At 40.9% G+C, this 22,673-nt stretch overlaps 1 protein-coding gene across 1 annotated transcript in view; it reads right to left on the bottom strand.

The window, feature by feature from the left end:
• LOC106555378 (complement receptor type 1) overlaps nucleotides 1-22,673 on the bottom strand; it is a 97,685-nt gene that overhangs the window by 13,935 nt on the left and 61,077 nt on the right. Inside the window, exons 30-37 of the mRNA XM_087720853.1 lie at nucleotides 21,112-21,297; nucleotides 18,786-18,977; nucleotides 18,172-18,354; nucleotides 15,823-16,014; nucleotides 10,607-10,798; nucleotides 8,451-8,477; nucleotides 7,274-7,335; nucleotides 5,345-5,555 (exon numbers count right to left, since the gene is read on the bottom strand). Coding sequence (XP_087576979.1) covers nucleotides 5,499-5,555; nucleotides 7,274-7,335; nucleotides 8,451-8,477; nucleotides 10,607-10,798; nucleotides 15,823-16,014; nucleotides 18,172-18,354; nucleotides 18,786-18,977; nucleotides 21,112-21,297 — 1,091 coding nt within the window. The 3' untranslated portion in view covers nucleotides 5,345-5,498. The remainder of the gene's footprint in view (nucleotides 1-5,344; nucleotides 5,556-7,273; nucleotides 7,336-8,450; nucleotides 8,478-10,606; nucleotides 10,799-15,822; nucleotides 16,015-18,171; nucleotides 18,355-18,785; nucleotides 18,978-21,111; nucleotides 21,298-22,673) is intronic.

The following is a 22,673-nucleotide window of genomic DNA, read 5'->3' as shown; positions in this document are numbered from 1 at the left end:
GGTATTTAAGATAGTAATAAAAGCATAAATCTCACAGGAGTGGGACCCACCCGTATTAATCCTGGCTTGAAACAACTTTGCTTTGTCCTGGGGGGGGGGGGGCTCGCCTGTCTGGGGCTGCAAAAAAAGGCAGCTGAGAAGAACTGGCTGGAGATAAAAGCTCCGCTCACGCTGGGTCTAATCTCTGTCCACAGCCAAAAAAAAGAGAAAGGCTGTGGATTACGAATAGACCCTAGCACACAGAGCTACTCCCTGCCCCTTTCTTAGCCAAAAAGGGGTGATATCTATGATCTTATTTAGATATACAGACCAGATCTCTGAGAGGAGCTCGGTTGAGCCCTCCTCGGCAACAGGCTCCGCCCCCCGGCCTCTCCAGATTTTAAAGCTTTTTAAAAGCTGAAGAACAGAAGTATCATTATGGCAACAATGCAATGGCAATATAAATCAATGCCTTTCCGTTCTCAGTAAATAATATTGTCTGGATTTTGAGCCTTTTATTTATATGCACTAAACTAAAGAAATGAGATGGACTGCTTCTAGGTAGATAATCCATTTTTCCCACATGACCATTTCGTTTCTGACAACAACAAAAAAAAAAGCACAGCAGCTATGAGAAAATAAGCAAAGTTCATGGGAGATAATTTGTACAATAGCATTCTTTGGAACTGAACATATTCAGTCCTCACCAGACTACTTGGAAAATATCCTTTCAGCTTTTTCTTTTTTCTTATGACATGTTCCTTAGTCCCCTTTGCTATTATCTATGCATAACAATACCTTATGTTCCTTTTCAATTTCCTTTGGCTACATAATCACTCCATAATAACTCAGTATATGTGCTGGACTGGCAAAGAAGACTGAAGAATACAGCAAACATTTGGCTAATACACAGTGGCCTAGCTTCACCAGCAGTTATTGTTTAGGTTTATTATTAGATTTATATGCCGCCCTTCTCCCAAGGACTCAGGGCGGCATACAACATTAAAAGAAACACATAATACAAAAGTTTTAAAAAAATTAAATAGAATATCCCAAACCCAATTAAAAGTGACAATAACATTTTTTTAAAAAACATTGAATTAAAATTAACAATGATCAATAATTTGTTTTGTTTTGTTCAGGCCAGGCTGGCTTGCTGGAAAAGCCAACTTTTTAGGACGTGTCAGAAGGACCGGAGGTCGGGGATTATACGAAGCTCCGGGGGCAGCTCATTCCAGAGGGAAGGCGCTCCCACAGAGGAGGCTCTCCCCTTGGGGGTCACTAGCCGACACTGTCTGGCCAACGGCACCCTGAGGAGGCCAACTTTGTGGGATCGCACTGGACGATGGGAGGCTACCGGTGGCAGTAGGTGGTCTCACAGGTACCCTGGGCCTAAGCCATTGAGCGCTTTAAAGGTCATAATTAGTACCTTGAATCGCACCCGGAAGACAACCAGTGCAGGCCGCCTAAAAGGGGTGTAACATGGGAGCACCTAGGTGCCCCCATGATAACCCGTACAGCCGCATTCTGGACCAGTTGAAGCCTCCGGGTGCTCTTCAAGGGCAGCCCCATGTAGAGTGTTGCAGTAGTCCAGGCGAGAAAGGAAGAGGGCATGAGTGCACAGAGCATCACGATCCAGGAAGGGGCGCAACTGACATACCAGGCGAACCTGGTAAAAGGCCCCCCTGGTCACGGCCGTCAGGTGTTCTTCTAAACTGAGCCGCGTATCCAGGAGGATGCCCAGATTGCGGGCCCTATCTGTGGGGGCTAAAATTTCTCCCCCTATCATCAAAGATGGAACAAGATGCACAAATCGGGATGATGGAAACCACAGCCACTCCGTCTTGGAGGGATTGACCTTGAGCCTGTTCCTCCCCATCCAGATCTGCACAGCCTCCAGGCATCGGGACATCATGTTGAGGGCATCGTTTGGGTGGTTTGGGGTAGAGATTAAAAGTTGGGTATCATCACCATATTGATGATACCGTACCCCAAAACTATGGATGATCTCACCCAGTGGTTTCATATATATGTTGAACAGGAGGGGTGAGAGAACCGACCCCTGAGGCACCCCACAAGTGACGCGCCTTGGGGTCGATCCCTGCCCTCCAGTCAACACAAACTGCAACCAATCCGACAGATAGGAGGAGAACCACCATAAAACAGTGCCCCCCACTCCCAACCCCCTGAGTCATCGCAGTAGGATACCATGGTCCATGGTATCAAAAGCCGCTGAGAGATCTAATAGGACCAGGACAGAGGAGCAGCCCCGGGCCCGGGCCCGCCAGAGATCATCGACCAACGCGACCAATGCCGTCTCCGTGCTGTATCCGGGCCTGAAACCCGACTGAAACAGATCCAGGTAGACAGCTTCATCCAGGGACTGGGGAAGCTGACGTGCTACCGCATTCTCAACAACCTTCGCTACAAAGCGAAGGTTAGAAACCGGACGATAGTTGGCTAAAGAAGCTGGGTCCAGGGAAGGCTTCTTAAGGAGGGGCCTCACTACCGCCTCCTTCAAGGCAGTGGGAAAGAACCCCTCTCTCAATAAAGCGTTGGTAATCACCGGGAGCCAGCCTCGTGTTACCTCCCGGGAAGCCGAGACTAACCAAGAGGGACACGGGTCCAGCACACAAGTGGCAGCACTGAGTCTCCCCATAATCCTGTCCATGCCCTCGGGGGTCACAGAATCAAACTCATCCCAGATGGTCTCCACAAGATTCATCCCCGTCGACTCGCCCGAATCTACCCAGTCAGAGTCCAAGCCTGTCTGGATCTGAGCGATTTTATCCTGCAGATACTTAACAAATTCTTCAGCCCTACCCTGCAAGGGGTCTTTCCCAGCTCCTTGGTTAAGTAAGGAGCGGGTCACCCTAAACAGGGCGGCTGGGCAGTTATCTGCGGAAGCAATAAGAGCAGAAAAATGTTGCTGTTTTGCCGCGTTTATCACCACTAAGTAGAATTTAATATGAATTCTTACTAGTGTTCGATAAGATTTGGACCGGCTAGCCCTCCAACCGCTCTCTAGGCATCTTTTCTGGCGTTTCATCTCCCGGAGCTCCTCAGTAAACCAGGGATCTACCTGGGATCGACACCGGTTCAGAGACCACAAAGGCACAACACGATCCAAAGCCCCATGGCCACCCTATCCCAGGCTTCCACTAGGGCTTAGGTAGAGTTGTGAGCAAGGGATTCAGGAAAAGTCCCAAGCTCCATAAGGAGGGTCCATCAGGCGCCTGGGGTGGAACCATCTAGTCGGTTCCACCTCCCTGCGGTGAGGGGTAGCAGTATGGAAGTCAAGCCTGATGAGGAAATGATCCGACCATGACAAGGGTTGGATAGAAATATCCCCTAAATCTAAATCATTCATCCACTGCCCAGTGACAAAAATCAGGTCGAGCGTGGGTCCCCCATTATGGGTGCGGTCTTGAATTAACTGAGTTAGGTCCATAGCCGTCATGGAAGCCATGAACTCCCGAGCTGACTCAGATGTCTCACCAATGGAAGGCAGATTGAAATCCCCCAGGATCATAAGCCTGGGGAAATCAACTGCCAATCCAGCTAACACATGCAGCAGCTCCGGCAGGGCAGATGAAATGTAGTAGGGAGACAGGTATGTAACAAAAAGGCCCACCTGAACTCCAAGGCCCCATTTCACAAAAAGGGACTCCCGCCTATCTGAGGCACAGTGACCTCCTGAGGTCTGAGACTTTCCCTAATAACCACTGCCACCCACCCCCCCACCACTGCCCTGGGATCTCGGCTGGTGAAACGCCCGGAAGCCTGGTGGGCATAATTCACTAAGGGGAACACCCCCTCTCATGGCCCAACCAGGTCTCCGTAATTCACGCCAGGTCCGCTCTACCCTCTTGTATGAGGTCGTAAATGAGGGGAGCCTTATGTACCACGGACCTGGCGTTAAGCGATACCAGCCGGAGACCAGGGTCCTGTAATCCCGAGCACCCAGTGGTGTAAGAAGGATGATGAGGGTTCGGAACGTGCGATCGCTCTTAAACAGCGGACTCGCATCCCCCGAACATAATTTGGCCCTCGGCCCCCACCATATCTGCCTCTCCCACAAACAGTAGAGATGGTGAACCCCTCCAGTGGAATGACTTAATGTCTCCCCCGGAATCCCAACCCTTCCCAGCACTCCCGACCCGCGCCCATTAGTTAGCTCTGGCCTGTGCCCTGGCAGACTCCCCCCAAGCCTGTCTGAGAAGTCCATATCAACTCCCCCGGCCCTCCCCTTAAAATTTGATTTAAAAATCCTTGCAAAAAAACCCTAAGAAGTCTCTTCTTCGCATGCCACCTCTCGAGATCCCAAGATCCGTCATTAAGGAAGCGACTTGATAGGCAAGAAGGCCATCCCCGGGAAAGGGGGAGTTCCCGAAGGGAATAAAGTTCTGTCGCAGTATAGCATAGAGGAGAGTGTGACATCAACCAAGCAGGACATCATTGTATGCAATGTTCACACTGCTCTGCCTGTTTTTGCTCAAAGGTTTGATGAGAGGTTCTAGAACTTACATAAAGCCATGGTATCAAAATTGTAGGTGATTAAAGATGGAAGCAAACCAAGACTTACAATCTGCTTCATTAGGAATGAAGATATAATAAAATCAAAGGGAATATTTGAATATACTGTATGCTTTCAGCACCAACATAAATTAAAACTGATCAGTTGAATCAATATCTCCAGGGGAATATTTTGGAAAATTTGTTAATAAAATTGATAACATTTACTGAGAAAATCATGTTATAAATGCAGACAGCCTAATCATACTTTCTGTATATACTTTAAATACAAAGAAACTGTTTTGGCAGAGTACAGGAATGAAATAAATCTTCAGTCTTTCAGCAATATTTCTGCATCCTGCCATAGCTCCCTTTGGGAAGCAGCTCTTTCAGCCAGCCCTCAGAAATGAGGGAATCCTCTCAGCACATGGCAGCAGCTAGCAATCTTATCTGCCGGTTTCTCTACTGACTTTCTGGAGAAGGTGGCAGTGAACGTTACAAATCATGAGGTGCTTGGCAACTGGTTGTCAAGCAACCAGATTATAATATGTGATTACAGAGGTGGTGTGCAACATTTTGTGATGGCTGAAAGTGTTTCACTGGCCAAAAAGCACCCATTCCAAGGCCCTTATAATTCCAGACATGTACAGTGTTAACAACTACCTATACTTCATAAACTTTTATTTATTATATTTAAGTTCTAATCTTATACTACCAACACAATTAAAACCATATGTATCATCAGCACAGAATGATGGCTCTACTACTATTGCTAAGTTTTTTTTAACAAAATACAGCCTATTACACAACTAAGGACCAAAAGAATGAAAAAAAAATAAGTTAAATCTACCTGACAGTTCTTGCTGATGATGAGCTCTTTCACCATAGAGATGTTATTGGAGACTCTCGCTAAACATACTGCAGAATATGTCATTGCTCATGCAACTTTCAGTTTTCTCATGTTGGAACAAAGTTTACTCATGCCCCAGGCAGCCAAGCCACTATTATGGTTGCTGTGTCTGCCCTTCCTTTTCATTCTTCTCTGACTTTATCTTGTTCACCTGTTAAGGAAAAGAAATGTCAATCAGTAAGACATCAGTAAGAGAAGGCAATTAAAGTATGTATTTACATTCATTGGAGAAGGGGTTACAAGAAAATAAGCTGGGACAATGGGGAATACATATAGAAGGAATGCTCTACCATGATATGTGGTATATCATCCCCTTCCCTAGAGATGAATTTGGCCCTGACCCTGATAATAGTTTGTATTGAGCATTATTAAGTATAATTATTTTGATTATGAATGTTATGAATTTTTTATGATGGAGTCTTAGATGCTTTTGTATCATTGTTATTTATTTAAACTATTGCACTGTCCAGTTGTCTTGCTTTGATTGGATTTGGATTTTGGATTTAACTTTATTTGTATGCCGCCCTTTTCCCTGAGGGGACTCAGGGCAGCTCACAATTCAGGGGAAGGGATGTACAAAACAAGTTATACACATGAAGACAATACATAGTTAAAAAGCACAACAGTCATACTATTCGGGTGGGGTTGGAGTCTTTAGCCCCAGGCTTGTCGGGACAGCCAGGTTTTAAGGGCTACGCGGAAGGTCTGAAGGGTGGTGAGGGTACGAATCTCCACAGGGAGTTCGTTCCATAGGGTCGGAGCAGCCACCGAGAAGGCTCTCCTCCGGGTAGTTGCCAGTCGACATTGACCGGCTGATGGAATTCGGAGGAGGCCTAATCTATGGGATCTTATTGGCCTAGTGGAGGTAATTGGCAGTAGGCGATCTCTCAAGTACCCAGATCCAATACCATGAAGGGCTTTGTAGGTGACAACTAGCACCTTGAAGAGCACCCGGAGATCAACAGGCAGCCAATGCAGCTCGCGGAGGATAGGTGTTACGTGGGTGAAACGAGGTGCACCCACGATCGCTCGCGCAGCTGCATTCTGGACCAGCTGAAGTCGCCGAATACTCTTCAAGGGCAGCCCCATGTAGAGCACATTGCAGTACTCCAGCCTAGATGTCACAAGGGCACGAGTGACTGTTGTGAGAGCCTCCCGGTTCAGGATTGTTTGTAAGCCATTGAAATAATTGATAACAGAGACTGGTCAGCAATAAAGACAACTGAGGGAAAGGGAATTGGTTGGGTTTGGAATTAGAACCATAAAAAAGTGAAAACACTTCTGAAGCTAGAGCAGAAGATTGTAAATTATACAAAAACTAAGGATATCAGAGAACTAACCTATTAGAATAATAATAAAACATGCCAGAGTAAAGGTTAACATGAAAAACAGAACAGTATTTAGAAATTTATGAACAGCCAGAAGAAATAGCAGACACAAGATAAACATAACAACTGAATGTTTGGAGCTGAAGCGATGGGAGCTCTCCCTGACATTCAACAGAACTCAAGCTTCAAATGTGGGCTTGCAAATTAACTCTGCATCCTAATCACATGAGCCTCTGCATTCCTACTACCATCCCTGAATTCATGATAGACATAAATATACATGTAGCTTTTTTCTTTAACAAAAATACATATCAATGCAAAAAAAAAAAGTTTAGAAGCAATATAGACTGATACAAGCAGAAAATAGCATAATTTGCCTACTTCTTAGCTTTCTTTTTCCCCCACCATGGAACTACAAAATATGTATATCATACATGAATGGCATTTACACCAATACTGCATTTTTTTTCTATCTAAAAATATTTTAGTGCCCATATAAAGCAAAATAAAATAAAAAATTAAGGAAATAAGACAATTCTACCTTTTCTATATATTTCCGGTAAAAAATTGTTACTGCCAAAATCCACAAAGGTAATGAAGACCCTAAAAAGAAAAAAAAAATACAAAGTGCCATCGTAAAATTACAGTGTCTTAGTAAAAATAACTAAAACCAAGAAAATTAATATGTGATTCAAAATGTGGTTACTCGGTCCTTTAATTAAATCCTTACAGCTGGAATATTACGTGGAAACTATTCCAATCTTAATACCTGTTAATTGCAGAAATTCACTAACCTGTGGACAATTAAATTATTTGAACAATCAGTATGAAAATTAATTCAGAACAAGCCAGATTGAAAATTTCCAAAGAATTTTTAAATTCTGACCAGCAGACATAAAGACCTAAAACTGGACATTAAAAAAGATCCAAAGTTAATACCTTCAAAAAAATTATTTCCCCAAACACCTAGATCACATCTAATCATAACTCTAGTATCCTATTTTTAACTCTAGTATCCTATTTCAGGCAGTCCTTGGGAATTATTACCCACATACCATATTGCAAATATAACAAGTAAGCAAACAAGCAAATGCACATGTACTAATAATGTATAATCATCTATAGTGAAACAAACATGGGAAAAGAACTATCTCATCATATAATTATCAACTCCATCAATCTCAAAGGATGCAATCAAAATGCAGATAAGTCAAAAGCACCATTTTATCAAATAAATTATCTACCAGCATCAAGGATCCATCACTTGCAAAAAAAATACCATCCTCCCATGTACCATACAAGCCACTCAAGCATGTGCAGGGCAGGTATACACAAAGATATGTAACTCCATCATCAAAAACAATTTCTTCAGAATTCCTACTGCAGTATTACCTGCCAAAGTAATGAAATTACTTTATCCAAAACCCAATCACAGAGAACTCTCACACCATGAAGGCAAACCCCAAGCTATACATGTTTATTACCATCTCATGAACTGAAACAATATGGACAAAATTGTGTTCTGTGTTATCCATATTTGCACAGAAGTTCAAGAGGAAGCTTGGTTACACTATTGAGACGTCTAGGTTAAACGGAATGGAAGAACTAGTTCCACCCAATAAAGAAGTAGATGAGGTTTCTAAAAATGAACTGCAGATTTTTCAAAAGAGAAATTGAACAGTGCTAAGATTTACATGTTCATTTTCAAAGTTACATACCACATATAACTAGTTTGATGAAGTTACCTAAAAAGAAAAAGAAAAATTATTCTGGTAAGTGAATTTCTTACAAAATGAACATACATATTATTTATGGAACAATGAATTATTCAGGCTCGAAAACTCAGCAGAAATTATTAGCTGAAACTCTACACTCTGAGGAGGTTCATATAATTTTTTTTTAAATAAGTTTTCAACCTAAAAACCTATTGTACAATCGAGAAATCATGTAGTTTTAAAAGAATATAAATTGGTGTACTCATTCTGAAATAAAATTTTGATCATATTTTCTTTTAAAAGTACAAAAAATAATATTACTTATCAATATTAAGCATCTAGAACAGCACAAAACAACAGAGTAAGGTTACCTGCATTGAAGGTTTTTCCAAAGAAATAGCTAGCACAAGCATTAAAAGATGCCAAGTAATGTAATATCAAATTTAAGCACTAGCTCACTGCAAATAACAATCCAACTAATATACAGCAAAAACTGCAGTTCTCATTGAATATCTGGGGTGCAAAGTCAACAAAGATAAAAGGCAAACTATGCCCCACCAAAATGTAAGATCAGGCTGGAAAATAAGATTAGCAAACTGAGATAAGATTCAAGTAAACTAGAACAGATGAATGAAAATAAACTTAACAAAAAGAAAACCAAAGAATACCTAATCAAGAAATACCACTTAGAAACAAGGAAGATCAAGTAAGCACTGGAAATAATAAAGGAGCAAATAATAGTTATAATCAAGAAGATTAGCAGTTAGGAAGCTCAAATTGCAAATTATATACAAAATCTCCAATTTCAATCCAAACAGAAGGATTTCTATTAATCTATCAATGGAGAGACTGCAGCAGTGGTGGGTTCTGGCAGGTACCCCCCAGTACGGGCGTACCAGTGGCCACTGGGAGCAGCGGCCACCGTACCAGAATGGTGCTTTGGAGGGCCCACCCGTCCTCCCTCGTTCCTTACCTGTATTTAAGCCAACCAGGCCATTTGCGCACGCAAGCGCAGCATACAGCACCTCCGCAACCTCCGCCAAGTAGCTGGAGGGTCGCAGTAGGTGTGTATGCATGCACAGAGTGCGTGCCCATGGTGGACGCCCAGCCCTATCACAGCATACCAGTTGCGACAGGATCCAGAACCCACCACTGGACTGCAGTGAATCAATCAGTACCTGACAAGGAATAAAATCTCCAATTTCAATCCACACAGAAGGATTTCTATTAATCTATCAATGGAGAGACTGCAGTGAATGCAGTACCTGACAAGGAAGAAACAGGGCAGTTCTGGGTGAAGATATAAGAAATATAACAAAAATGCAGCTTTGTTAAAGGAGGTGGATAAGAATTTAAAAAGGTAAAATGAAAGAAAAAGGGCAAGGAAGATCAAGAATTGGTCAGCAGCAGTTGAAGATAAATTTCATGGATTTTGGTAGAAGCATCTGACCAGTTTATATGTACGTGTTGCCAAGCAGTTTAACAATATACTGCAAGGAGCTGATATGGAAGAGTAGCTAATATCTGGCAAAATGAAAGATCCAGCAAAAGAGACAACATCAGGCAACTACAGGCCAATTACCTAATAGCCAACAACTGTCAAATTACTGACTGGTGTGGTAGCTGATGCAATCTAACATCATCCAGTTGAAAACAAGCTACTTCCATGTGAGCAGAAAAGAAATCCCTCAAACAGCAGAGGAACAAAATCCAAATCCAGTCTGAATATGACTGACTGACTGTGTGACAAACAAGGTTTCAGCACAGGGGTACTAAAATGTTATTTACACACTATAGGAGCTGGCAGAAAACATACAGGTTTAAAAATACCAGAACTTCCCATTTTTATTTTACGTTGCTACAAGGCAAAATCTGATTTATGTTCACATAAGAAACAAGGGGAATAGAGAGGTAAACTGGGAATGCGTAGTCTTCTAGCTGAGATCATCCTAGATCATTGCATTAAGTAGTATTTTTCTTTTGTGTGAAAAAAGCAAAGCAGCTTTCTTCAGCCTTCTTTCAGCCAAATACATTTTGTCAGATTAGAATTCTACAATCTTCAAATCCATGCTATATTTTAAAAAGAGAACAGCAAATAATTTCTAGGCAGTTAAAACAATGCTTACTTATAATAGGTATATATTTTCATTGATACTTACTCAGATGACAAGTTGGGACACTAGGAAGCCATTTCTTTCCACCAATATATTTAATCTTAGATGGCCCTTTCAATACATAGCCAGCATGGCATGCAATATCCACCTCATCTCCAGGCTCGTAATATTTTTTCCCCCCATGGACTATTTTCCCATGATTGATGAAAAGATGAAAATTATCTGGTGAAGTTTTAACTAAAAATACAAATACGTATTATAAGCCAAAAAAAAAGCAAATACTGAAATTGATGCAAAATATTAAAACAATAAGGCACACAGACAGTTTTTCCTCCATGCTATCACTCTGTTAATCCCCACAATACTGTCTGTGCCTTGAGATGTCAAACCACCTAGTAGGGCTGTATTACTTATCCTTCTCATCTATCTTATTACCTATTCCTTTATGACTACAACTTTGTTGTTTGTATCTCACGACTTATGCCGATAGCTTTTACCATGTTTGCCCGAAAATACGACCTGTCCTGAAACTAACACCTTGCCACATTTTTCGTGTGGGCAAAAATATAAGTCCACCCCCGAAAATAAGCCCCCTGGAAAAAGCCCTCCGGCCAGGTAGAGCACCGCTAACCAACCTAGCGGTATTCCGAAGGCACCAAGCTGTGGGAGCCGGGGGGAAGGAACTCACATTGCTTGGTGCCTTCGGGATACCGCTAGGTTGGGGAGTGACATTCTGCCTGTCCGGAGGTGGGAGTTACTGGGCGGCTGCTCCCTTGCAAGTGGGCTCCTGAAGACCCGGGCACAGCTTCAGGGGCGAAGCAGTCATGAGGTGACCACGCTCACGAGTAGCCGCCCGGCAAACCTATTCTCCAGCCAGGCAGAGTGCCATTCACTGACCTAGGGGGTATCCCTAAGGCGCCAAGCCACATGGCGCTCTGCCCGCCCAACTCCCGCGGCTTGGCACATTAGGGATACCCCCTAGTTCACTGCATAGAGCTCTGCCCAGTTGGAGAGGGGGGGTGCGTGAGCGCCTGTTCCGCCCCCAGCAAGCATGCCTTCCAGCCTCATCATGCCCTGACCCAGCTCTCCCTGCAGGGCCGGCAGCTGGCCCACAACCATAGAGCGCACTCCTAGAGAGGCCACTGCTGGAAGTCTTGGCAGCCGAGTTTTGGAGTTTGGAAACCAGAGAAGAAGTTATGCTCGGAGTTTGGCAGCGGCACCATGCCCTGGCCCTACAGGGAGAGCTGGGCCAGGGCATGGTGAGGCTGGGAGGCATGCTTGCTGGGGGCGGAACAGGTGCTTGCGCAACTCCCCTCTCCAACTGGGCAGAGCTCCATGCACTGACTTAGGGGGTGTCCCTAATGTGCCAAGCCACGAGAGCTGGGGGGCGGGCAGAGTGCCACATGGCTTGGCGCCTTAGGAATACCCTCTAGGTCAGTGAATGGCACTCTGCCTGGCTGGAGAGTAAGTTTGCCAGGCGGCTGCTTGTGAGCGTGGTCACCTCATGGCTGCTTCGCCCAAGGCTGTGCCCGGGTCTTCGGGAGCCCGCTTGCAAGACAGCAACTGCCCAGCAACCCCAAAACAAGCCCTCCCCCTATAATAAGCCCAGGGCCATATTTCGTGGGGCAAAAGAAATAAGACCCTGTCTTATTTTGGGGAAAACACGATATTTAGAATCCTATTATGAGTTACGTTGATTGCATATTTAGTATTCTATGACTATCGCTGAATGCTGTATCTTATGATTTATGATTATTGTATTTTCTATTTAGGATCATGATTTATCACTTGTGGCTTGTATCCTGAGAGCTTATGCACTGAAAACAAATTCCTTGTGTATGTTCAATCACCTTCAGCCAATAAAGAATTCTATTTTATTCTTTTTAATCTATCTATTTATTCTTTTATTTTCCCTAATCCTTAATATTCAATCTTAACAAAACATTGCAAGTTTTGTTTTGTTTTGCTTGCAATAGATGAGAAGATATTTATATGCAATAGGATGGATGGAGGGAGGGAGGGAGGGAGGGAGGGAGGGAGGGAGGGAGGGAGGGATGGAGGGAGGGAGGGAGGCAGGCAGGCAGACACGTACCAGGGCCAAACATCCTTTTCCAAAGTTACTCTGCTAAAGCGGCAAGATGATTATTGTGGCACTTAGAAAAATTACTTCCGTATAATGGTTTGTCTGCATTGTTCCTAATCTTTTTCAGTACAAACTAAACTTTCATTTAAATTCATTACGCAATACATTACAACATTCAGAAACTGTCAACAATAACATGTAATATTCTGCCTCTCCTTTAAATAACTGGAAAATCCAATCTTAAAAGATCTTTAAAAAATACTCTTCCAAATTTTTAATACAATAAAGATAAAAACTAAAAAGAACTAATATTTAAAAGAAAGGAAAGGGCCAATAAAATGTGGGAAGAAGAGAAAGAAAGTAGAGTATAAAGAAGTAGCTTCAGATTTTCTTATGCAGCAGTTAAAAGTATAGATGTAAATTAACCTCTTATTTTATGGTTGTAGCATAATTTTCATTTTTCCTATCCGTTTTTTCTAATCATGAAACAATGTACAGTGGAACTTTGATACTCAATTGCTTTGAAATTTATCAAATTTGGTACTCAACAGATCTTGATATGAAAATGTTGTCCTAATATTCATTGTTTGTCTGGTAGTCAATGCACAAGCTAGAACAGTGATAGCAAACCTTTTTCGCTGCTGTGGCAAAAGCGGGGGGAACATCTTGACCCCTTCCAGTCCGGCTTCAGACCTGGTTACAGCACAGAAACTGCTTTGGTCGCATTGACCGATGATCTCTGGAGAACCAGGGATGGAGGCCATGCGTCCATCCTGGTTCTCCTTGACCTCTCAGCGGCTTTCGATACCATCGACCATGGTATCCTTCTGCGACGACTGCGGGAGGTGGGAGTGGGAGGCACCGTATTACGGTGGTTCTCCTCCTACCTCTCGGACAGGTCGCAGTCGGTGTTGGTTGGGGGGCAGAGATCGTCCCCGAGGCACCTAACTTAAGGGGCGCCGCAGGGTTCGGTCTTATCCCCCTACTATTTAACATATACATGAAACCGCTGGGCGAGATCATTCGGAGGCACGGGATAAAATACCATCAATACGCGGACGACACGCAGTTGTATCTGTCCGCCCCGTGCCAACTCAATGAAGCGGTGGACGTGATGAGCCAGGGTCTTGAGGCCGTTAAGAACTGGATGAGAGCTAACAAACTGGTACTCAACCCGGACAAGACCGAGTGGCTGTTGTGTTTCCCTCCCAATAATTTGGCCAGTGTTCCATCGCTCAGGCTGGGGGGGTCAAATTCTATACCCCTCAGATAGGGTTCGCAACTTGGGAGTCCTCCTGGACCCACAGCTGACTTTTGACCATCATCTGTCGGCTGTGACCAGGGGGGCATTTGCCCAGGTTCGCCTGGTGCGCCAGTTGCGACCCTACCTGAATCGGGAGGCCCTCACAACAGTCACTCGAGCCCTTGTGATCTCTAGGCTGGAATACTGCAATGTGCTCTACATGGGGCTGCCGTCGAAGAGCATCCGTCGACTTCAGCTAGTCCAGAATGCGGCCGCGCGAGTGATAGTGGGCGCACCTCGGTTCGCCCACATAACACCTATCCTCCGCGAGCTGCGCTGGCTACCTGTTAATCTCCGGGTGCGCTTCAAGGTGCTACTCACCATCCATAAAGCCCTCCATGGTAGTGGGTCTGAGTACTTGAGAGACCGCCTTCTACCGATTACCTCCCTTCGACCCATCAGATCGCACAGATTGGGCCTCCTCCGAGTTCCATCCGCCAGTCAGTGCCGACTGGCGACTACGCGGAGGAGAGCCTTCTCAGTAGCAGCTCCGACCCTTTGGAACGATCTCCCCGTAGAGATTCGCACACTCACCACCGTCCAGACCTTCCGCGCAGCCCTTAAGATCTGGCTATCCCATCAGGCCTGGGGATAAGATTTTCATCCGCCCCACCCGAATGTTGAATGAATGTTGTGTTTTATTGTTTTATTTTATTCACATATTATTTCATGTTTTGTCTTGCACTCCTTTCCCACGAATTGTAAGCCGCCCTGAGTCCCTTCAGGGAAAAGGGCGGCCTATAAATGACAATAAAATCTAAATCTAAATCTAAACACAAAGGGGTTGTGTGCCGGCATGCCACACCCATAATGGTATTTTCGTGACCCCCTTCAGCGCGTTCACATGTGCATAGTCAACAACACATTTTTTTCGCCTTCCCCAGGCTCCAGAGGCTTTCCAGGAGCCTGGGAAGGACGAAAACAGCCTCCCCCACCCCCCTGGATGCCCTCCAGAGGCCGCAGGAGCTTCCCCTGGAGTCTCAGAAGGCCGAAAAATGGATCTACGGGGAACACAGAAGTTCAGGAATGGTGAGTTCTGGTTTGTCCGTAGGACTGATTTTCGACCTCTGGAGCTTTCAAGGGCCTTCAGGAGGTTTTCCTGAAGGCTCCAGAGGGCAAAAACCGGTCCTACAAGCAAACTGGAAGTGACTTCCTGTTTGTCTGTAGGGACGATTTTCGACTTCCGGAGCCTTCAGGAAGCTTCCCTGAAGGCTCCGGAGGGAAAAAACCAGTCCTACGAGCAAACCAGAAGTGACTTTCGGTTTGTCCATAGGGCCAATTTTCGACCTCCAGAGCCTTCAGGGAAGCCGCCTGAATGCTCCAGGGAGTGAAAAAGCAAACCAGAAGTTTGTTGCCAAACTTTCAGTTTGCCCATAGACCAGTTTTTCGTGCTTTGGAGCTTCAGGGAAGCCTCCGGAGAGCAAAAAACGGCCTCAAAAGAAGGCCCAAGTCAGCTGGACAGTGCACACATGCGCGCTGGCCAGCTGACAGGGCAAAGCCATGCATGACATAGGTTCTGGTCAGTGTCACCTCTCATGTGACTCACTACATTATTCCTTATGGGAAAAAATGTTTGGTACTCATTGCATCTCTTGGAACCAATTAAGGAGTAATATCACAGTACCATTGTATCATGTTCATTTTTAGATTATTTCAAAAAGTCTATGATTTCCAGTCAAGCCTCGGTATAGTATTTAGAAATTCATTCTTATACGTGTTATAAGGAATTTAATAAGTACTTACTGAACCAGTCAATATTCACTTTAAGGAAACTGATAATATTTAAAACATATTTCTCATATATAGCCACCTTTGTCTACATTAAAGCATTAAAAGCAATAGAAGAGACCACTTCACACCTAGATTTATACTTACATAAACATAATTGTGCAGGAGGATTCCAGAGATTATAACCTTGACACTGTATAGTCATTATTGTGGTGTCATCAATAAAAGAATAGTTCCGGTTGCAAGTTATGACAACTGTTTTTCCAGTTTCATACTGAGGTTGCAAAGGCTCTATGTCGCCATTGAGGATTGATGGAGGACCACATATGCCTGCAGCAACTAATAAAAATACTTTTTATGCAGAAATTATAAAGACATATCATCTATCTACATTCTGATAATGCTAAGATAGTATGTTACAATTCAGTTTCTCCTGATTAGTTCACATTCACATCACACAAAGTCACACACTTGATCCATTTCAAGATAGAGATGTGTATATCTTACACTAAATTACACTTTGACATATCTATAAATAGGTTTCTAGGCAACCAGACTAAAAGATTAATTGAACTTCATTTCAATTTAAATTATCCTTCAAATCATGCCCTGGGGAGGTATCTGTATAGGGTTGTTTGGTTTGTGGGTTGTTTTTTGTTGTTGCAACAATAAAAATCATTTATCGTGGCCTTCCCATCCTCTGGGGTTTTTTTTAATTTCCCAAGGACGTCCCAATCCAATTCATTCCAGGTATGGTCCCTCTCAGCCCCAACCCTCAGTTCTTCAAGGCAAGGAAGTGCCGTATCTTCAACTCCTCCCACCTGCCTATTTGCCACCATCTCTGACCTTTTGGCTACTATGCATTTGGGGCTGCTTGCCATGCTATGGGTCAGAGGTTTCTTGGTGTGCCAGACTGCTCTCAGTATCTGGCAGCAGCCTGCTCTTCCAGAAAAAAACTGACTAGGAGTCCATAAAATGCTGCCACATCCACAACAAAACAACAAACATGGTAACCAAAACAGGACTGTAAAATGCCATAAAGTGGCCAGTGCAGTAAAATAATAAGCACAGCTCGTCTCTGGAGTCTGCTCCTGTCCAGCCCAGCCAGCTCCAAACTCCAAACCTCCATTCTGATCAGTACATCCCAAGTAAGTGCTTCAGCCAACAAATAAAAACCGCACAAGTATCCATAAACATAGCACAAAAATTCACAAGACAGCCTGGCAGTTCCCTCCCTCTCTACAACATTAATCAGAACCTATTTCATTTATTCATGAAAGCTAAAATAATATGACATGCAACGTACTAAGATATAATGTATCGCATTTTTGATTCTAGAAATTATGATTAAAACTATAATTCTTGTCCTTATACCACCCCAAAGGGAGAAAAACTGTGGCTTTTCTTTTGGCAGTGCCCAGGTAATAGCCTGCAAGTAGTCTGCTTTAAAGGCAGCCACTATATATGCAGCCAGGTGCCATTGATCTTCATAAGGCATTTTTGAGGCTCATTATTCATCGGTGCTTCACTCATTTATTAGATAGTAACCTACTTGTAAAAACATTGCAAATGTTAATTTTTTGGTTAATTTCATGCAACATTGTAGTTTAGTACAATAAGTTGAGAAAAATTAAATTCATATTCATCCTCAGCCACAGAAGTTCTCTGGGTATTTTTTGCCAGCTCACTCCTTCTCTTTGCCAAAACTACCTTAGAGGACTATTGTTGTGGAGAAAAATGAAAGAAAAAAGTGCTATGTATTTTTCCTTGTGTTCCTGAAGGAAAAATGTGACCGAAATCTAATCAATCAGTAACATCTTCTCAAGTAGATAATCCCTGCCTACCAGTTAACTGTTTTAAAGTTCCTTTTTCAAGCATTTGCTGTACACTTTCAACTTAGTACTTTGTGCTTATGGATTTTTGTACTTTTTCTATTTCTCCTTCTTTCAACTTCTTTTGAATCTTCTACTAATATCTCCCATACAATAATTGATGGAGATTAGATTTTTAACTTAAATTCAATTTCCATGATTCTGTCTTTTTTCTACTGCTGGGTTATAGATATTATTTCCTGCCCGTCCACCCACAGATAAAAACATGAAAATAAAAGATCTTATTTGGTCAGTATGTCCTAATTAAAATAGGGCAGGAAGACCCAGTATAAAAACCCCTTTGCTACAAAAGTTCATAGGATGATTTTGGTTGATCACATAGAGTTGTGTTATCTCTTTTGTTATTTGTTAAATGCTATCAAGAACATTTTTCTCAACTTTGGGATGCCTGCCGTTCTATATGACACTATTATTATATGAATAATTATGCTGCTCACACATGACCAATTTTTCATAGTTGGACAAGACATGACATCAAATGGGATAAACAGAAGTCAAGATACGAATTTCATTGTATGAATGATATTAACCATTCTGAGGTCTACATTTAAATTATTTATTACCAATAAATTCCAATCATGTATTTAAAAATGTAAAATCTTACTCTTTTTACACGATGGTACTATGGGAAGCCAATTGTTGTTCTTTTCACATCGAATCAAATAATTTCCAATCATGAAATATCCAATTTCGCACTGAAATTTAACTTTGCTTCCATATGTATATTTCTTCTCAGGTTCACTTATTATTATTCCATGTTCTACCACTGGATTGTTACAGAATACCCCTAATAAGATAGGAAAATTAATACAACCATAAGATATAAAATATCAGATTGTTTCTGTATATTTTTAATCTGTTTTTCACCTGAATGTAATCCAAAAATACAGTACAGCAGAAATCTCCAGTGATTTCTCCTCCAAAAGGAAAACTTATTTCCTGGAACTCTGAATCAAATTTGAAATGAAAACTTTTAACTGTTATTTCTTTATATGCCACTTTGATTTGCATCAGTTGGTATTGATCCATTAAATATATAAACAAAAACTACATTTACAGTATATGATTAAGAAAAGGCTACAATTGGAGAAATTGAGGGAATCAGATATAAATATCATGCTTAGAAATAAAGTAAAATAATTCTTCAATGTTACTGAAAAAATAAAAAGGAACATAAAACAATTTAGTTTTAAACTGAAGAAGGGAGGGGGGAGCAACCTTTGCATATGGGTGGTTTCTCTTTCCACAGTCCTGTTAGATTTTCATCAATACCGCAGACCATAAAGGATGCCCCAATAAGGGAAAGATTTTTATTGCAACGGTAATGTATTTTTGTTCCAAAGGGGTAAGTGGTTGCAGTTCCATTATGAAATCCATCAGTAATCTTAGGAGGCTGTCCACAATATATTCCTGGTGGAGGGAGGGGAGAAACAATTTAGAAAAAAATACAAAAAGATCATGGATAAATACTAAGACAGACAACAAATAGTGTTTAGACAATATTGGGGGATTATTAATTGTTAAAAATTGTAACGACTTCCCTATCAAGATCCATAAATGGAAAATGTATTTGCACATGTACATACAATTCTAAGAACTTATCAACAAAAATGTATATTTTGTTGGCCCCCAAGAGATAATGGAAGTGGTGACTTGCTTCCAGATAAGTACTGTGAATCAACTGAAACTCGTCAGTGTCCTCAGGATAAGCCAGAAATTGTCATTTAAATGTCAGAGAATGCACTGATAGAAAAAAAGATCTGTAAGAGTGCTACGCACTCTTATTACAAGGTCCAACTCACATTCTCTCTTTAATTCAATCTTTTTCCATTAATGTTGGGTTATTTGGTTATCATTGTTGGTTTTTAATTTTTCAGACAATATAAAACTATGTTCCATTCTACTCAGCAAAAAAAAAAAACAGTATAGTATTTTCTTAGAATAGAGAGAAGGACGGAAAGACTTAGATTTGGGACCAAGGTAGAGAAAAGGAACAAATCCTATGTGTAGAAAAAAAAAAACCTATAGCAGTTACCAACACTACCATGTATCTTCATATAGTCTTAACAGATTTTTCTTACAAGCTATAACACCTTTTTCACATTACAAAATATTTATTTATAAAAATTATATGCTGCTCAACTTGCTATCCAATGATGTTTTCTCTGAAGGTATTTTCAGCATGTTGTAGTTTTTAAAAAAGCCCACTTGAGAAGAACATGCTTCAACCAAAGAACATTCAAAATATACAATATATATAGAATATATAAATATTCACCATTTCTATGTGGAAATGACATTCAAAACCAATATAAGGAAAAAAAATACAACTGTTTTGAATGAACACTGGACATTGATCAATTCTGAAAAATTAAATCTACTCATGCTACCAAAAAAATAAGTGTTTCAAGAGGGACCATGCATGCTAGAGGAAGAAACGTTTTTTTCTTGTGCAGCATACAAAGTAATAATATTTAAACATATTTCTTCATTTAGCTTAGGGAAGACAACTCGAGACATAAAATTTAATGTATTCTTTTGCTCAATCTATCCCTTGTAGCTTGAGATACATATTGCTGGGGGGAGTGGGGAGGCAGGAGAGCATATGTGTAAATTGTATGAATATTTCTGATACTCAAATATAAACAAACTTGACACTATTGTGACAGAACTAAGTTTAATTATGTATGTCACAGTATTGTGGTTATCCAGTAGGCAGTATCACTTTACTTCCTAAATACATTATTTTACCACATAAAAACATAAAATATTTTGTCAATTTAAATAGATTACCACCCAGTTCTACTTATTACTGCAAATATTCTTCAATATTTTTTCTCATGTGATACTTCTCAAGGTTTTTCTATTCTAAATCCACTACCAAATTTTATAATTTGATTTCCTGCAAATCTATACACAACTTCCAAATAAATATTGAAGCAATTGAGCATTTTAATCCAATCATGAGTGGATCTTTACAGATCAAAAGCTATAATTTTATCCTGAAATATATGTATAAATTACTAGATAAACTGATTAAGCTCAGTGAGTCAGAACTGAGACTTCATGGTAAAAAATGCACAGGATCAGATGATATATCCCCCAACTCTTTTCTCTTCTGTCAGCTCAGGACAAAGAAACCAAGGCCCTATAGTCCCATGATATCTTTTAAATCACAAATTCACAAATAATCAAGACACAATAACTGATATTTATATACTTAATGAACATTAATCAAAACCATATCATTATACAATTGTGGGATGTTTTTTCCATTATAGCACTGCTTATGTAGGACCAAGTGTCAGGGTGAAAAATCCAAATAACCACTAGAGGTCAGCAGAGTCAGAGCTTTTCTTTCACCACCCAGCAATCCTCCACTTTGTTCAGCCAGAACTGTCAACTTTAGCATATTTCAAAGAAAGCATCACAACAACCACCTAATAGGAGGTCCTTGGTGGTTTTTAAAATATATTTTAAGACTTATAATATTCTATAAACAGAACAAAAACAGATGCATTTTTCTAGTAAGAAAAAGACATACTTTTGCATAAGTCTTCATTTGGTAACCAGGCACCGTTATGACACACCAAGGAGGTTACATGTTCACTGGCTAGTTCAAATCCTAGTTTGCACTTGTAGAAAACCTGATTATAATGTGTAAGGTATGGGAAAGAAAATACTGGTTCAGAACCTTCAAATTCTGGTAAGGTATAAACAGGACAGATATCTGGGAGGAAAAAAAACAATTGTTAAAGATGTCATATAAAACAATAGGAGTAAAAATGATATGTATTAAAAATAAACAGAATAAAGGATGTTTTATTAATAATTAATAAAGCATGCAACAAAAACATTTTATAGTGCATTTATAGATCTTTTCCATGGATCTATTCCTATGCAAACTCCTATAAAGTTAGCAAATATTCTCTTTTCACTGTTCTCATCTTAGAAGATTCATTTTTAAAGCAAGATTTGAAGAAAAAGATAAATCCTTTTGAAATCATGAAATATACAACATAGGTATCAAAATAAAAAGTTTAAAATGGTAAACAGATCTAAATTCCAATTTGAAATCAATATACCTGTGTATAGAAACATGGAAAAAGCAAAGCTCCAATTGTTGGTGTACAGGTGACTTATCCCTTCAAGAAGCCACTTGCTTTTTCCACCAAGTTCTCCTAAGCAATTGAGTTTCCAACACTAATGGTCTGATTTCCTGGGTCATCTCTTTTCCCTTTTTAAAATTACATACTTTAAATGTATTGATTTAGTTATCTATGAACAAAACAGCAAAGCCAAAACAAAAGCTAATTCAAATTATCCTTTATTATCTGAGATATTAAATCATTAAGCAGAGCTTTATCTGTCTTAAGTTAGCCACTACTACTATATGTTCTTAACTTTGGCAATTCTTAATCAGCAGCTAAAAAAAGTTTCACTGGAATGTCATCTTTATACAATTCTCTACAAAGGGATTCTCAAGCCTCATGTGAAACAGTGCTGTCGCCTCAGTAGGCATATCTATTAATACTATGACTAAAATGGATTGTTTTATTTATACAAGGATTGTCTCACTACTTCTTTTACTACTCAAAGCAATGTGAACTAATACCTGAAATCTTTAGTGTTTTTTCCAAGATCAGCTATTGCTCCTAATAAAAATGAACAAAAATTTACACTATATCATTAGCTAACCAGATTTCTTAAACCAGTGTTTTTCAACCACTGTGCCGCGGCACACTAGTGTGCCGTGACATAGTGTAAGGTGTGCCGTGGGAGAATTACTTTATATACAGTCAATATAGGCACAGAGTTAAATTTTTTTAACATTTTCTAATGGTGGTGTGCTTCGTGATTTTTTTCATGAAAAAAGTGTGCCTTTGCACAAAAAAGGTTGAAAAACACTGTCTTAAACCATGATAACATATGTAGATGTAACTTTAAAAAACCTTTTCCTGAAGCTGAAACGATGTATTGATTGACTGACTAATTTTATAAGATGTTTAAGGTTACCAAACTCTATAATGATTGTGTAGTGTAGAATAAAAAGTACAAATAAAGTAGAGATAAAATACAAATGGGAAACATCAAATGTCCAAAAGT

The sequence above is a fragment of the Thamnophis sirtalis genome, unplaced genomic scaffold (assembly GCF_051295495.1).
Source record: "Thamnophis sirtalis isolate CommonGarterSnake01/CBP01778 unplaced genomic scaffold, rThaSir2_p1.2 scaffold_7, whole genome shotgun sequence".
NCBI lineage: Eukaryota > Metazoa > Chordata > Lepidosauria > Squamata > Natricidae > Thamnophis > Thamnophis sirtalis.
The sequence above is the reverse complement of the archived record's forward strand: the minus strand, read 5'-3'. Positions and strand labels throughout refer to the sequence as shown.